This window comes from Augochlora pura, chromosome 1 (genome assembly GCF_028453695.1).
Source record: "Augochlora pura isolate Apur16 chromosome 1, APUR_v2.2.1, whole genome shotgun sequence".
NCBI lineage: Eukaryota > Metazoa > Arthropoda > Insecta > Hymenoptera > Halictidae > Augochlora > Augochlora pura.
The window spans coordinates 4,509,990-4,526,043 of record NC_135772.1 but is presented as its reverse complement, the minus strand read 5'-3'; the positions used below and the strand labels follow the sequence as shown (position 1 = coordinate 4,526,043).

Here is a 16,054-nt window from a genome sequence, read left to right as displayed (position 1 = left end):
GTGTAATATGTCATTTAATCGTTCCCAAATTCTTCCATTGTCTTCCCCCTGTATCTCGTTCGACCATTTTAACTGCATAAAATCCGTGGATTCCAAACCACCCCATAGATATCGAGAAAGCCGCCACTACGTAGGACACGGTTCCTTTTTCTCTCGTTTCGACAGTCGCGCCGCGCAAGTTTGCGCCATTACCATTCCATATGCTGATCGCCGTCGACGTCGCCGTCCGACGTCGAAATTGCTCGAGCATCGCCAAGCCAGGAACGGAACACGTCCTCGCTGGCCCCGTCGTTTCACAACTCGAAACGGGTGATCGTGAAATTTCGACGTGCGGTCTATTTCTCGCGGGAAATAGTCGGCGTCTCGATGCCGCGCGAGATGAATATTGTTCGACCAGAACCGGTCGATCGCGAGCCTTCGCTTCCTATTATTAAGATTTCTATCGAATTCATTGATTTGGGAAATTTGTTCGACGAACATACAAATCCCGTGTTTTACTTAATTTTAAAGCAACCCGAAACATTAATAAAAATGTACTGCAGAAAAACTGAATCGTTCTTAATTAAAAAGAGCAGTCTACAAAAATTAAAAAATGCCACCTAAAATGAGAATCCAAAGAAGATAATTGCAAGGCGTCCTGGAGTAATAATAAATATATATTATCAAATAATTGCAATTGCAGCTGTCGCGAAACGTTGCGCGCAGTCTTTAATAATTATTTGATCGAACGATGCTTATCAGTCATCGGTTAGGACTCTGTTATCGATACGCGACAGGAACACGAAACAACAGCTAATTTTTCGATATAACTGTTATTTAATATTCTCGATCGCGTATTAAACTGGGTCCGCGTCTCGCTCGCGCGGAATGTTAATGAACGGGGAACCCCCGTTATTCCTTACTCATTTGTCATGCATTCTGTCATATTTTCCGCCTCCGCTAATGTAACGAATGCGCGCAAATCGTGTACATATTTAATTACCAGTGACGTAATTACCATTGCTGTCTCGGGGGAGACAGCCCATGCTCTACCTGGCCGCGGCTAATCAAGAAATTATTTACGGTCGCCCCGACATTTTCAACGATTATTCAAATTGTTACACGCTCGGCGATTACGCACAGGCGCGATGAAAAACACATTGTCATTTGCCATTTTTGCTGGGACTCGCGGCACTTTGCAACAAAAACGAAATAAGAACTCGTCGTGTCACTCGACACCGGGATTTTACACCGCGAGATTTGCAGGTATCGTAATGCAATTCTTTTTGAGGTTTCCCCTTGCAATGGAATACTTTTATAAAGTTTTATATCCTTGCCAAGAGCTTTTTAAAAGTTTACGCCGCTTTAGAATTCTTTTTCAACATTTATGCGATTATGAACGTCTTTTTAAACATTTATACCATTGTGGAATACATTTTTAACTTTTATACCGCTAAAAAAATTTTTTACAAGCTTTATCTCGTAATAGAATTCTATATTAACGCGTTTATGTTATTATAGAAATTTCTTTAAACTTTGACGTCATTACAAGAATTTTTTTAAGGTTTTATATCACAATAGAATTTTTTTTACATGCTTTGATCATTATAAAAAATTTTTCGAGGTTTTATATCATTACGAAAATATTTTTAAACGTTTATATCATTACGAAAATATTTTATAATCGTATCAATTTATTAATTAAGTCAAAGGCACTTCGCGACGTTATCGTTCGATAATAAATGACGAACGAGCAGAAAGGCATTTGGTCGTTTCGACTTGGTAATAATTATATTCATCGGACCTTGGAAAACGGAATGGTATTCGAGATAAATATTAAATGAAATTCGAACCAGTCCGGGACCCCGGTGTTGTTCGATCGATAAAATAAAACTGCAGGATATCGCCGCGACACAATATTTAATCATTTTACCTTTATAACGATTGTATGACTATCGTTCTACAAAATAAAATAAACTGCAAAGATAAATATGAAATTTCAAACGTAGCAAATTGAGCAATAAAGCAAAAATCTGCGATATCGCCCCCTGCAAAATGGCGTTTTATGACTGCGTAAAACCATATACGAATCTGCCTTTGAAGATTTAATAGGAAAATCGAGATAAATATTAGCCGCATTCGAAACCTTTCGGGGAACGAAAAATGTTTGTTTAATGCAAAAAGTATTCAACAATTTCGCTGCGCGCGTTGTTTGACGAATTTAATTTCGTCCCGTATGTGCAGAGGTAATTCAAAAATTAATATTAAATTAATGTTTCGAAAGCGAAGCACCGAATTGTTGTAACATAAATTTAACGTTCCGCTGTAAAATCGCGATAAACGTTTCTCCATGGATTTAAATGATTAAAAATATTCTCACACTAGAGTGAAGTTTGACAAACAATTCTGCAAAGATTTCATGTAAATACATCCACCAGTTCTTTTTAAATAAATTCTCAAATCCTCAAAGATGAAATAAATCGAGAAATGGTAACTACCCTTATCCTGAAAGGGCGATATCTAAACTTCTGCAACAGATAAAAATGTTTAAAAATATTATTACACTAGATTGAAGCCTTGCAAAAAGGTCTGCCAAGATTAAATATCAATCATTTTCCTCCTTAAAAATCGTCGCTTCGAACAAACGCGACAACGAAGAAAATGATTTCCGCAAGGGTTTAAAAAGGCGCGCTCTCGAGAAATGAAATAGCGAAAATTGCGCGATGGGCTGCGAAACGGGCGTTCAACAATTTCTCTCTGTCAGCGAGACTCGTATGCCCGCCGCAAAGGCGTCATAAATAGAAGAAAGCGTCGTAGAAATGGTGGTTGCAGTCGTTTGATCGCCGGAACGAATAAAAAGCCCGCGGTTCCGGCGAGCAGTTAAACGACGGGGAGCCGCGGCGTGATTTGTCGCGCGACGTAACACACACACACACGCGCGCGCTCGGTTTCAATGATCGGCGTCGCGCGTCTAATCGTCACAGAAATTTAATTCAATCCCCCCTCCCCCCACGGGACCAGAAATTCGGCCGCGGAGCGAATCGAACTTGATTACCAAACCCGTCCGCGCGAAACGTTTTACGAACCGCTTCTAATCTTTGCACCCCCGGGGCGCGTGGGATGAATCCGCCGATCCGCAGATGCAACAGCGTATCAAACCGGACCCACCACCCCGTTGCTGCCGCCCAGTTTCCACTCTTTTTTTTATTTTTCCCCACCGAAATTCGACGTGTTGCGCGTAGCAAAGTCCCATCGGAACGAATCGAAATTGCGACCACGTAACATTGTCCAGGGCGACGGGGGCCGATTTGGAAATTTCGAAACATTTCAATTCTTAATAAAATGTGTTATCCATCGCCGCCTACCGTCAAACCGAAAAAACCATCCGCCATTCGATCCTTCGAAACTATTCTTCCGGAGGCGCGTTGGTTTTCCCAACTGGTCCCGTATTCAACGTGCTAGGTGAACTAGATTTTTGTTAGAGAAATTTGCAAAAATTCCTACCGATGGGTTAACTCGTTCCTCACGCAAAAATCTATCGTCCAGTTCTTGTTCAATAAATCCGCAAAGTTCGATCAAGTAGACCGAGATACAACCCCTATACTAAAAGAGCGATATCTAAATTTCTGTGACAGATAAAAATGTTTAAAAATATCCTTATTATACTTAATTTTATACTGTATTTTAGAAGAATAATTTTCTATTTAATTTTATAGCGAATATGAAGGAGAGTACAGAAAACTTTAATCATCGATAAAAGCATATTTAGGGGTGTTACTTTAAAGTGCTGTAACTTTGCGGAAAAAAATCGTAGCCTAGTTCCTCTTTTTTTAAATTAAAGGGGAAGGATCAAACTTTATTCCACTGTAAACGGCATGACCGAAAAAAATTTTGCAGAGTCTGTGAATTTTTTCAAAGTTGACCATTTTTTAATGCGAAAAATTTGGCAATTTTCAATAGGCATCGCGTTTAAAAAATCACAGAAATTATGGCGCATGAAACTGTAAATCGAAAAGAACCTATCTTAAAGTAGAGATTCTAAGCTTCAATTTGAGATAAAATTCATTACCCTACGTTAATTTTTCGCGGAGTTATGGTTGGTCAAAGTTGACCAATTTCTCAAAAATCCTTACGCTGTATACAAAGCCTCTGAATAAATATAGACGTCTATTAATTTTGAAGTATAATATCCTTACACTAAATTGAAGCTTTACGAACAAATCTGCGAAGGTTTCACGAAAAAATATCGTCCCGTTCCTTTTAGACAAATTTTCAAAGTTCATCTTCAAAATATATCAAAAAATGGCAACAACCCTTACATTAAAAACCTAATATCTAAATTTCCGCGACGGTTTTAACTATTGAAAAAATTCATAGAGCAGCTTGTAGCCTCGAACAAACATCTCTGAAGGGTTTCACAAAAATCCGTCGAGCGATTCGCGTTGAGAAAAATATCAAACCGCGGGAAGAAAGGCGGTCCGTCGCGTGGAAGCTGCGCGTCCTACTCTTAGCAGGACGCGATTCGTCAGATTCTGCGGAGCAAGCTAATCAGTTCGATGGATTTCGCGGTCGTGTAACGCGGTCCGCGTCGACCACCGCGAAACGAGTACACGCGTGTCCGCAAATGAGTTTGACGGGCCGGCGTGTAGGGTTGTACGCGCGGCGCGTCGCGTCGCCATTACACGAGCGCGAATATCAGTCGCCGTGTACGCTCTGTATCCCTCTGCCGTATGTCGCATCTGGCCAACAGGGATGCGGTCAGGCATCGCTCCTCTCTCCACTCTCTCTCTCTCTCCCTCTCTGTGCTCTGCTCCTCGGCGGTTCGATTAAATCTTCCGGGGAGGAAAATGAAACGAGCCCCGGAGAGCACGGCCGCTCTCTCTGTCCTCCGCTCCCGGCGTTACCGCGCAAATTACGCGTACCTACGGGGATCCACAAAGGACCTGTCGCTTCGGAAATTAGTTTATTATCGGGCTACATTACCAGCTCAGATTCTGCGACGGCTGTGTAACCCAATTTTCCACCGTTTACGCGCGGTTCGCCCGAAAAACACCCTCGTTCCTTGCTCCCTCCAACACTGGGCCTTTGATGCTATCTTTCTCTGATTCGAATCTTTGTCAAATTACAGTAGAACATGGACGATATTAAAAGTCATACCGTTAAAAAGTGGACCGTTTTATAATAAAAAATATTTAGAACATACTGCGAGCTCTGTGTGCAGTTGGAGTTATTAAATACTGAAAGTAAATATAAAAATATTAATACTCCAATTGGAGGTGTGATTTTGATCTGGCAGTACGATTTTATTTGTTATTTAAATACGTCCAAAGAAGTAAATTAAAAATAAATATCACAGTCAAAGAATATAAAGAAATAATAATTATAATGAGCACAGGATCAGAATAGTATGAATTATAAAGACCCTGAGACGAGTACAGAGTACAAATACATTCTATAGAGATAGAAGAACACAATGAACCGAATCGAACGACTGCCATTTACGTACGTCTTCGAGATTGGTGTCGGGGAATTATTTTTACCTCGGCGAAGAATAGAAGGTGTGTCGGAAATAAATGGTTATGTGCGCGCGTAACTTGCTTAGTCTGGAGGGTAAATCCTTTGATCTTCTTTTATCAGGTGATCAAGAAAGTTCCTGCGGTATTCGAAGTTTCTAAAATGGCACCAGAGCCACTGGCACAGGGTTATCTATTTTGAAATATTTCAGAACAGGTCGTTCGCAGTATCCAATAAAAATGAGTAATATTGAATCTACTAAGAAAGAATTATTGTTTCACTTATCATAATTTTCTTGTCTAAAAGAAGCAAAAGTATAGTTCCCCAACGAAGAAGACACGGTAGTTTTCCCCACGAGAAAATAATCGTCTGCTATAGTTAGACCAAGACGCTAGCACGCGAAACATATCCGTCCATCAGAGACTCTAATATTAGAGGATAATCGAGGTTCCAGCGTGCTTAAAAATCCGATAGCTCCGAGAAGAAAGGACGTCGTCGACGGTCCGACGACAGTTTTAGCTCGACCGTGGAGGATCGTCCGTCGCGTCTCGTCGCAAAGTTCTGCCCGTCGGAAGCGATTTTTACCGGGCGTTTTCTTCGACGGGTCGACCGCCGTTGAGACGATAAACGGGTTCGTCAACGGGCCGGGGGAGCGCGCGTTTTATCCGCGCGGCTGATTTACTATGCCCCGGTATGTTGCGGCTTAAAAGTGACACGGCGGTGTCGCGAAATTACACGCGCCGGTTGCTTTAGTATCGGGAGGGGTTGTGGAGGCGCCTGTGTGACGTACGACACGCGCGCGTTTATTTTCCCTTGGCCTCTCCGGCTAAATTGTAAATTTCTCTCTGCGGCCGAGACGCGCTCGCGTTAAATCTACCAGATAAGTACACGCCTATCGCGCGGCCGACAACGCGCCGTTTACCTCTTTGAAATACAACCTTTGAAGGAGAGAGAACCTGCCCCGCCCCCCACAGGTCCGTTTCATAAACGTTTCAATTAAAACTGGAGACACGACCCACAGTTCGCCGCGATTTAATACGATGACACGTCGACCCCGTCAATTTTGGATGTGTCTGCACTGGGCAACGAAGTTCCTGTGCCTTTGGTTCCTCTTTATGGGGGATTTAATATTTATCGAGTATTTAATAAACTTAGTTATTATCTTATAATATATCCCTAATATATTCCTGCATAATCCAAACATTTTGAAAGAACAACCCGCCTAAAAAATCCGGGGGCGTACTGTTCGCTATAGAACGTCTTCGACTAGCCTAAATATAGCCACCTCATCCAGTTAATAAAGTATTCCCTCAGACTTGTTCCTGCTATAATTAAGATCGAGAATCTATTACGGGAGGGCGGAGCAAATTAGAGATTAAATGATCCGATTAATAGTTGAACGAAGGAGTCCGAAATTAGCAGGGCTCGCCATCCATTCCGTGGAACGAGAGGCGGCTTCCTGGAACGTTCGAGACAGCCGCCAATTAGAATAATAAATAGTCACGTTGGCTGATAAAGAGCCGCGCGCGATCTACGCTCGCGACGTCGTACGAAATTCACTTTGCATCCGCGTGCGAGGGATTAAGAAGATGCTCTTGACATTCCGCAGGATCCGCTGGTGTACAGGGTTCACCCTTACACAGGGTGCGCCCTTACACAGGCTCCTCCCTTACACAAGGTCCTCTCTGACACAGAGTCCTCTCTGTGACACAGGGTGCAACGTTTACGGTTGAACAATGGAGTAGCCGTGCCGATTACTCTATCGTCCTCCGGTTACTGTGCTACTACGATTCGACTTATATTTATGGACATATATATCCCTTAACCCCTTTACAAGAGACGTGGTGGGGCGGCCTATAAATTAAAATGCTTAGCCAAACTGTGTGTGTTGCTTTCGGCACGCAAAATTGGAAATTAAATTGCACGGCAAGGGGTTAACCCTTAGCACTCGAGCGGCGACTCTGCGGCGCCATTAAAATTCCAAAATTATTTTTAATAGACTTTGTCGAAGCTTAAATTTAAAAATTGTACGAGTCGCGAGACTCAATTTCATAAAATAAATATTGTTACATAAAATGGAGACGCTAGAAGCCAGAAGAATTATTTTAGGTTTGCAGTTGAAATGGCATCGAGTGCAAAGGGTTAATATTATTTATACTATTGTCGCACACATTATACGAGTCGTGGAGATACGAAAGTATAGAAGACAGCGAAAGATCGAAGAAAACTCGGACGAGCAGGCGATGTATCGGAGCGAATGAAAAGAGGGCGAAGAAGAGTAAAGTGTCGTTTTCATTTCGTCGTTGAATGAAATGCCGCGGATATGCACGGCAATTTCACGGGCCGGTTAAATGCGCCGGATTAGCGAGGCGTTCGAATAAACGTTGGCTTACTAGCCCCGGACCAAGCCGTTCTCGCTGCAGAGAGACACCGTCGACGATTATCGTTGGAACTCGTCGACGCTGCCGCTTCGGGAGATCAGAAAGTTTCCCCGTGTACGTCGGGATTTACCTGGAAGAAGAGAGGTTCGACTATCTCCCGGCACACGTCCGATCAATGACACGACTTTCTACTTTCTACCAGGGGTAATAAACGTTCGATCGTTTAGCACGGTCGCCCGTCGACGTGATAAGAAATTTCTCCCTTCTCTGCTGACGCTTTAAGGATTCTGTGACGTCGGTAAAAATCAATGTCAACTATGTTCTGCTAAATGTGAGCAAAAATTTATTCGATTAATATCCTTTTAGCAATTAATGATAATTCGTTCTTAAAGGAATTCGCATAATTTTAAAAGAATTAGAAATTCAACGCAAATAGGAATTAATATCCCTTCAAAAATAAATAGAAATTGATATCATTAATATACCTTTAAATAATTAAGAAAAATTGACATATCCTATAAAAAATGAATGGAAAATTACTAAATAATTAATAAATAATTAATAGACGATACAGGGGACTAAAGACTAATATAAATACTAACCAACACAGCATGAAAAAAATCGTCGGGCAAAGGGTTGAGACGAAGAAATCGAAGCTTCGCCAACGAGCCGGCATTAATTGGGCGGCGTTTAACGGCGCGGCGATTTTCATTTGAATAAATAAACCGGCGAGAGAGGAGGGAGAACGCGGCCGTCCGCCGGATTAATGAGAACACGGGGCAGACACGTTAATTAAAACAGATTGTCATTTTTCAATTTCCGTCCGGCCGGACCCGTACTCCGAATTTATTTCGGCCTTTATCTTTCCGCCGTTTCGAAAAATCCCCGCTCGCGTTTGAAAAGGGTGAAAAATTTGAGCAAAGAGAGGGCGATGGCGCCGGCCAGCCGGCGGAACGAGCGAAACCGAAAAATAAAAACGAGCAAACTCGGGCCGCGGAACAAGATTTTAAAAAAAGGGCGAAAGACACTCGGCGGCACAGCGGTTTTCTCCGTTCGAGCGGCAAATTTGTTCATCGAGAAGTTTTCCGATCGTCGAACGAGCGGAAAGTAGACGGATCGATGTCACTCTGTCGTATCGATCGCGCGTTTCTGTGTGTGCGTCGAATACGGAGAGGCCGGGGGGGTTCAATTTCCGAGTTCATCGCTCGTAATCAATGGGACTTGGAAAATAACGTCGGCCTGGGCAGAGATTCTTTTGACGGAACACTTCGGATCCGGTTAATATTTCCCCGTTGAATATAATTGTTTTATCGCGGTGCCCGAGGATCGGTTCACCCGGCTCCTCCTCTCTGTGATTCACCCGGGTCCGAAGGCTCGAATGAATGAACCGCCGGAGCTCGGTGAATGGGACACTGAAATATGTTCGGAACAGCGCGCAGCCGACGACTGTTTCTCTCGTATCAATGGATCGACTTGATTATGTCGAGTGTGTACTCCTCCCGGGGATCATTAAGGAGATTGAAGAACGACCGATTGTTGCTTTGTTACCACCCCCCGGTCCTCCGCGCGATTCTCTACACGCCCGATTTCCTATGCACTCCTGCCGCCCGTTGTCGCCCTTTGTTCGGGTTAGTGGCGCCCTTATTTAACGCCCATTTCGGCGCCCCGGTTATTTGTTCGGAATTAAGAATCGTATTTCACGACGATCAATGGACGAACGAATGGCACGCGATTTACGGATTCTTTTCAGGTTCGAATTTTTACCGGGAACAGAACTATTGTCAAGTACGTTCTTTAAGCTTTCCGGTGTTTTAAGGTGACAAATTTTTACGGGAATATGATACCGTCTCGAAATTCGGTCGATTTCGTCGGAAATACTCCACGAGATTTATGGATTGCTTTACGTGCCTCGGAATTTTTAGCGAAAGTATAATTAGTGGAGAATTAAATGCGTTCTTCGAGCTTTCTTTTGAGGTATTTTAAGTGGAGAAATTCTTAGGGGAATATATTTTTTAACCAGCGGGAAGTAAGCCTTAAAAAGCCTACTATTTGCATCCGAATCGGTGCCGTAATCCATCTTCTCCGTCCGAAATAATTTATACGAATTCAGGCAAGGCCCCTCATAACTGTCGATCGAATAAACGTGTTTATTTCAGTCCGAGGATCCGCAATTTGGTCGGGAAGATCGGAATAGATTCGTTATGCTGAACGTTTTAGTGATTGATTTTCCGCGCGCCGCACCGAAAAACGTTGTCCGTGTGCGAGCGCGACGCGGCAGTTACAGTGTTCGAGGATCGATAGTGAACGTTTAGTAGTTGAGAGAGGAAAAATTGGAAAGCACTGACAAGGTACATCATCGAATTGATGTGCGGGATTTTAATCAAACTTCGCGAGGAGAGCAGGTAGAAATGAAAAATGTTCGACACGTATACATATGTACATATATCTATATACTATATATATATATGTATATACGTACATACATATATTTCCACGACTGCTCATATTCGGATTCAGCGGCTGAAAGAAACGCCACGAAATGAAGGGGACGAACAAATATTTGTGTCTGCTATTTTGCAAACCGGCTGGAGAAAATATTTTTCTGCTCGACAAAAATCGGTCGCCCAAAGGAAATTCCATCTGTATTAAATTTAACCCCTCGCGCTATAATAACGAGTCAGACTAGTGACAAAGAAGATTTCATGCAGGATCAACTAAATATTATTAATTTCTTTTAAATCGAAATTTAATTCTTCTGTTATCAGAGTTTAAAAATGAAAAAATAACAGAAGTAACAAAAATTGTTTGGTCCTACTAGGGAAAATATTAAGAACAAACATGTGCTAATCAACGCAGCATTAAAGGAGTCGTAGGGCAAGGGGTTAACAATAGTCTACAAATATAATTGTCACCAGAAATAAAATTGAATTATCTGTATCAAAAACAGAACAGAGACTAATATAATAAAATGGGAGGATAGAAGATGGAAGATACTTTAGCAACGTGAAAACTGTCTATAGTTTGATATGGTGCGAGTTTAAAAAAGCATCGAGTATTTTCCGATCGATGTCGGAACAATCGAAGATCCGAGGCTGTAAAATGTCGAGTAGCCTCCCCGAATGATTCTTTCTTTGGTCGGGTCTCGTCGACGACGGATGGTCGGTACGATTGTAGCAATTAGCGGCTAATTGCCGCTGCTCGGGATCCGTTCGGGTCCTCGAAAGCCGTTCTCTCCCTCTCTCCGCTTTCACAACGAAGGTATGTCCTCGCGCTTCGGCCCCCGTGCTCGCGCCGCGCCGGTTTTCCGTCAATTTGTCATGCACAATATAAACGGTCTTCGAGGAGGAGAGGCTCCTCTCTCTCTCTCTCTGTCTCTCTGTCTCTCTTGAGTCGGCAGGCGAGGACAACCGACCTGTAATCCCGGCCACTTAAAATTTAATAAGCTTTGCACGCCGGACAGATGCGGCCTTTCGTTAAAAGCGAAATACTAATTTCGCCCGAGATGAAAGCGGCCCTCCGCCTCGCCTCGCCTCGAGGCCGTTGTCGTTTTAATCCGAGAACCACCGGGCTTTTTGGAGCCCGTGTTTTCCTCGAATGGGTCCGATCCCCCGTCGGAGACGTCCTCCTTCGGTTATCGCCGGACGTGTACAATTAAAATCTCATTAGGGGATGGCTTCCGGCTGTGTTTTACCAAGGAGGAATTTTTTGAAATTGCAACGGGAATTTTTCATCTCGTGGAACTCGGATGTTGCAAGGACGTTTAGTGGAAGACTTCACGAGATTGGCAGTAATTCGTCGAGTCGAAAAAGCTTCGAAGAAAGAAGGAAATAACTCGGGGAAAATTTTATAAATTATCGATTAAGTGGCACAGGTCTGGTAACTGTGGAAGAAGTTTGAATTTAATCGAGAGTAATGGGGGTAGAAATGGTAGCGAATTAATCCAATAGAAATTACTCAATGGTCAAATAAAAATAAATCTCTTCGAACTATAAATAAATTCGAATTGCCTAGATCTTCTTAAATTTTGTTTAATTAAGATATCGCATCGTGAGGATCCAATGAAATAAATTCGGCGAATTTTCTGACAGAAACATCTCTGTTTAGGAGATTGAGGTATCGCGGCCAACGGGGTGTCGTTAATTTCGTCGTTCTCGTGTAGTTTCGGAATTTAGCTAATTTCAAGGTTGTAAACCGAGAAGCTCTCCGAGAGAGAGAGAGAGAGAGAGAGAGAGAGAGAGAGAGAGAGAGAGCAGTTTGCCTGGAAATTTCGTCGGAATTTTATTGTTGGGAAAGTTCCCGCCTGTTACGGGTGGAAGGTTCATAATAGGGAGGAACCAGATTCGTCGACCTGTAGTATCCTTCTATAAATTTTAATGAAAACAGTCCCCACGATTTATGTGCACGCGGAACGATTGCAGATGTTACCCGTGTAACGAAGCGATTAAAAACACTTTTGGTTTTAATATGGAAATGTTTCTACGTAATTATTAGACTGCGGATACCCCATGTATTCATCTATACTTATTTAGTATATTCGATACTTCGTTATCTGTATTTATATATAATAGAATTAGAAGAAATAGAATAGAAATAGGTTCAATGAGAATTATGGAGATATTATAGAGAAATTAGGTAAAAAGGAAAATGGTACAGAAATTCTCTAGAAATGAACAAGAATTCCAGAAAAATGGCAAAACTATTCTATAAATTATTATTTATATCTGCAATAAAGATTCCATCGAAACGATCAAATTGGTCGTAAAATCTCCAACTGAACATATCAATAAAATCCAGTAATTATAGTAATTACAGTAATTATGAATTACCACGGCTCGAAATCGGCAATTTCCGAGAACCTCGCAACGAATTCTATATTTCCGTCAAAAATCCTGGCAGACAAACTATTAGAGCTCGTTGCGCAAAACATCCCCGACTGAACGACGAAGTGTTCCCTTGTTCCGGGAACAGGGTTGGGTCTTTCGAATCCATTAACAAAGTTCTGCATAATCGTCGGAGAAACTCGAGACGGATTCCATTTCTTCGTCGGCCACGAATCCGCGATTCTCTCTCGCGCGCGCGGCCTAATTTCCTCGGCGGTGGTCGCGCGCGCGCGGCGCGGGAGGCCAGATTTTTCGATCGAATTTCCGGCTCGCGCGCGTTTCGTCTGCCGTCAATTAACGAAACTCGATCCCCGCGCCCCGGGATATACCTCGAGGCTCGACGGGATTCAGCCACTGTTCGTCCCCAAGTTCCGGCGAAGTTTCGCCGGCCGGAAACTCGGTCGTTTTGCATTTTATAACAGGATCGGCCCGCCAACGACGACGACGACGACGACGGCGACGCGGAACGCGGCCGAGTTACGAATGCATTCGGTTTCCGGCGACTTGTTTACGAACCGGGACGCTCGTAAATCAACCCCCCAAGATCACCTGGAATTAACTTGCCGTTCGAGTAATGGAATACCCCCTTTACCGATGCAACGATGCACAGCATTACGGAATTTGTCGAACGATATTTCGAGTCCGAATCAAATTATATTCGAATGTTCTTGCGAATAAAATTTGATTTAGCAAGTATATTTTTAAAATTTGATCTAGGATATATTCGTTCAATAATTCGAATCAACTCTCCGAATAAAATTGTATTCGAATCGAATAAATTTTTGGAACAACGGTTCCCGCGCGAATAATGTATGAATATTTCAACGTCCATTGAACGCTGCTCTATCCTCTGCTCGCAAATGAAACGTTCTACTAGCAATTTCAATAATTTCGAAAGCCGGACACAGTTCGCGGATCCAGTCCGAATCCCGCAAAGTACTGGAACAACAATGAAACGTGATTTCGATACGGTTTTGCGAAGCCGGACAGTATTTTCCAGCGAAGCGCGATATTGTTTAGATTTATCGGTTAACGAGAGGCGACGTGTGTTCGGCGGGTGGGTGTGTCGAACAGTTCTGTTTTAGTTGGCCCGTTTCTGTTACAGAGCTGAACTCGACGTCGCCGTCGACCAGCGAACTCGGCGAGCTGGTCGAGGAGGTCGAGAACGACAAATTAAACAAGGACACGGACGACGACGAGGATGCGGTCGAAGACATCCTTTATATGCGCGGCGCGTCCTTTACGATACACTTGGATCCGCCGCCCGAGAACACCACCGCGAATTCGACGAAGATTAACGACGAGAACGGCGCACCGCTCGATCGGGTCGAGTTACGAGCCACCTCGCAGGTACGTAACACACCGTTTATTACCCCCCTTTTTATACGATACCTACACGTTTACGATTAGAACGCGCTCGCGCGAATCCTGCGACGCCATTTTGGGTCCGGAATTAATTAATTTTCACGGCCAAGACTGTTTTTGTGATCGGATAATGATTTCACGATATTTTTCTTCGTGTTCAAATTTTTATCAATAATATTATTAATAAAGTAAAAAAGTTCTTGGATAAGAAATCTTCTAAAACAAATGAGATATTTAAGGATCTCGTAGTTTTAGCGTGATTGCGTGACGTTTGGTGGCTATTTTAAGCAACTTTACCAAACTGTATCGTTTTATAAGAAAATGTTAGACGTTCCTGATAAATGATTTACAACGGATAAGGTTATTTATGGACCACCGGTACTTTTATAGCGATTACGTGATATCAGACAGTTATTTTAGTATTATCGCGATATTTTTCTGTGGAAAATTCTTGTCTCATATTTTTACCAATATTCTCTCTCTGTTCTTATATATATTCTTTTATGCATAATATTTTTTATATATTATACATTACAGTATATATCGTGCAGTCATTTTAGTAAGCTGGTCTCACCAGGTTATCTAATTTTATTATCTAATAAAATACCACCCCAGACGTTCCTAAAAAAGTTCTTTATGAAACATAAAGTACAGCTCCCGCGTTCTTATAGCGATTATAAAAGACGTTTTTATATTTTTTTAGCAACCGTAGAATATTACGAATAAATATTAGATAATATTAAGAATATTTCAACATAATATAGTTTAATAAATTCGAAGCGATACCTTCGATCATAAAACTCGGCCATAAACTCCACCGTCCCATAAAAATCGGTGTTTTATATTTATTAAAGTCGCCGGAGTTAAAATAAATCGGTAGAGGTTTTATTTCTAATGTGATCTTTTAAATAGAGTGTTTCGATATTCTCGGGATCGCTTTTGTGCCACGGAATCAGAAGTATCTCCGAGATAATAGATCGGCAGAATGTGTGCTCGTAAACTTAAAATATAGATCAGTGATATCAAAGATTATGGCTTCGACCAGGCGCGGTTGAATATTTCTACACGCGGGAGCGAAGATGCCTCTAAAGGCTATTTTATTATCTCTTTATAGCAGCCACGATTAAACTATCCGAAAAAGTATAACGACTTGGAAATAATAATATACATTTAACACGTTATAGACGATTTAATTTTCGAGTATCATTAAAACTCTGTTCCATTATTTCACACTTTTGTGATTTGTTTCGTGGACATTCGAAAACATTTCTGCAAAGGAAAAAGTTGCTTGTAATTATATCTGTCGTATATTTCGAGATATATAACACAAATTCTTGATCTAATTAATTAAATCGCTCCACCACGAAAATAATCACAGTTCTAAAATTCTGTCTACATTCGGTTCCGCCAAATTTCACCGTTTCAGTTTCACCACGAACCCCTAAAATTCCCAGTTGATAAATTGCTCCACACTGCCCGGCTTCGGTATCAGTGGCGAATATGTATACCGCGGCTCGTTAAAACGCACAATTTTCTTGACAAAATATCCTAACTCGATGAACTATCGCGCATCGAGAGTACACCCGGTGAAAAATTCGTCGCGGGGATTCCGCGACTCGGGAATAAAATAGCGAATTAAATCTGGCACATTTGTGGGACGAGAAAATTGTTTGCAGGATGATCGGCGGCGGATCGTTCGAAAAATGTTGAAAGGCTAACGAACGCGCGCTTGATCCGTCCGACGGGCAACGTTGTACTCAATAATTCCGAATAATATGGAAATTCGAGCTCTCGCGAACGGATCTCCGTAACGAACATCCTCTCGCATAAATCGAGCGTTTTCATCGCGCGCGCGGACCGGTTACGGGGTTGCAACGCTGCTGCCGCGGCGCACGCGGTGGCGGAAGCGACTGTGGAACCGCAGAGAGCATCGGC

The 16,054-nt window shown here is 42.4% G+C and overlaps 1 protein-coding gene across 2 annotated transcripts in view; it reads left to right on the top strand.

Annotated features, from left to right (window-relative positions):
• LOC144468095 (pikachurin) overlaps positions 1-16,054 on the top strand; it is a 230,041-nt gene that overhangs the window by 84,116 nt on the left and 129,871 nt on the right. For both annotated transcript variants that reach the window (XM_078177279.1, XM_078177288.1), the window contains exon 4: positions 13,860-14,104. In XM_078177279.1, coding sequence (XP_078033405.1) covers positions 13,860-14,104 — 245 coding nt within the window. The remainder of the gene's footprint in view (positions 1-13,859; positions 14,105-16,054) is intronic.